This window comes from Ananas comosus, unplaced genomic scaffold (assembly GCF_001540865.1).
Source record: "Ananas comosus cultivar F153 unplaced genomic scaffold, ASM154086v1, whole genome shotgun sequence".
In the NCBI taxonomy this organism is placed as follows: domain Eukaryota; kingdom Viridiplantae; phylum Streptophyta; class Magnoliopsida; order Poales; family Bromeliaceae; genus Ananas; species Ananas comosus.
This window is the reverse complement of record NW_017893013.1, coordinates 1-1,211: the sequence shown is the minus strand read 5'-3', so window position 1 is coordinate 1,211 and position 1,211 is coordinate 1. Positions and strand designations below refer to the sequence as shown.

General features: G+C 38.4%; 1 protein-coding gene across 1 annotated transcript; it reads right to left on the bottom strand.

Moving 5' to 3' along the window:
* Nucleotides 1–129: 129 nt before the first annotated feature.
* LOC109705493 (replication protein-like) lies at nucleotides 130–1,089 on the bottom strand. Its single transcript, XM_020226225.1, has one exon. It carries the CDS (start codon nucleotides 1,087–1,089, stop codon nucleotides 130–132), a length of 960 nt encoding a protein of 319 aa, XP_020081814.1.
* Nucleotides 1,090–1,211: the final 122 nt, after the last annotated feature.

Sequence of the window (1,211 nt, the reverse complement as noted above, 5' to 3'; positions counted from 1 at the left end):
TTACAGTGTTTTTGCTTTTGGGGTTGAGGGGTTTACCCCCACGGACTTCCATTGAAAAAATCGAAGATTTTTCTCAATGGCTAAGTGCGCCCTTCATGTTATTTCGGGAAAACCCATCACAACTAAAAATTAGTTTTTCTTGCTGTAGTCGGTTTCTGTTTTCAATGCTGTGAAAATCCGTTTTGCTATTTGTTCATCTGCTTTTTCAGGGTTCCTCAAAATGTTCCCAATCCAATTTGCAAAAGCTGGATAGTCTGGGAAGTTACTCAAGTCTGAAATACTGCCTAGTTTGCACAGAATCATGCTGTATTTTGCGATCTGAGGCTCTGTAAGGGGTTTTGTCGTGTCTGGGTCATTCGTGGCTGTTTTTGGCGTTTCTGTAGCAATTTCGGCTTGTTTGGGCTTCTTCTGCTTAAACTTGAATGAAAATCCTGTGATTGTCCGCCCTTTTTTGTGCTGTTCGTAGGTGGCTGTGATGTCGGTATGCTCGTTAATCTGTTTAATTGAATGTTCAATAACTCGTTCTTTCAAGTGTGCAATTCGATGATATTCACTATCTAACACACCAACCCGATTTCTAAATTCGCCTAGCTCAATAATTGGTGTTTTCCCTGTGCTACGCCAGCAAATCAATAACTCGTATAAGCGAATTGCATAAGCACTCGATAAATCACTAATTTGCTCAATATCATACTTGGTGAACTGTTCTTCTAGCCTTGTAATCAGTGGGACAATAGCAGGTGCAAATATTATTTTTACTGTTGCTTCTGTATCAATGTAAATAATTTCACTAACCCAACGTGAACGATGATTTTGTATGTTCCCTTTTTCACTTTTGGATTGGTAGCTGAATTGACGTGCAAACAAGTTATCACAAGCATCTTTGAGAGCTTGATATGCAGTTACTCGATGAACACCAAATTGATTGATATAACTCTCTGCATGAACCGTAAGCGGGTCATTTGCATTAATTCCTTTGCCTGATTCTCTTGCTTCGATGATTGCCAATAGAATTAAACGCTGTTCAACGAGATCCAAGTTGTAACTAGCGTTCATTAGGGCATTGTCTTTCACTACTAATTTGCTCATAAGTACACATTATAATTTCATTGGATATATCCATACTATTTAAATGTGTGTAAATACGCAAGGTAAACGTGGACATATTGATAGGTAAACGTGGACATATTGATAGGTAAACGTGGACATAT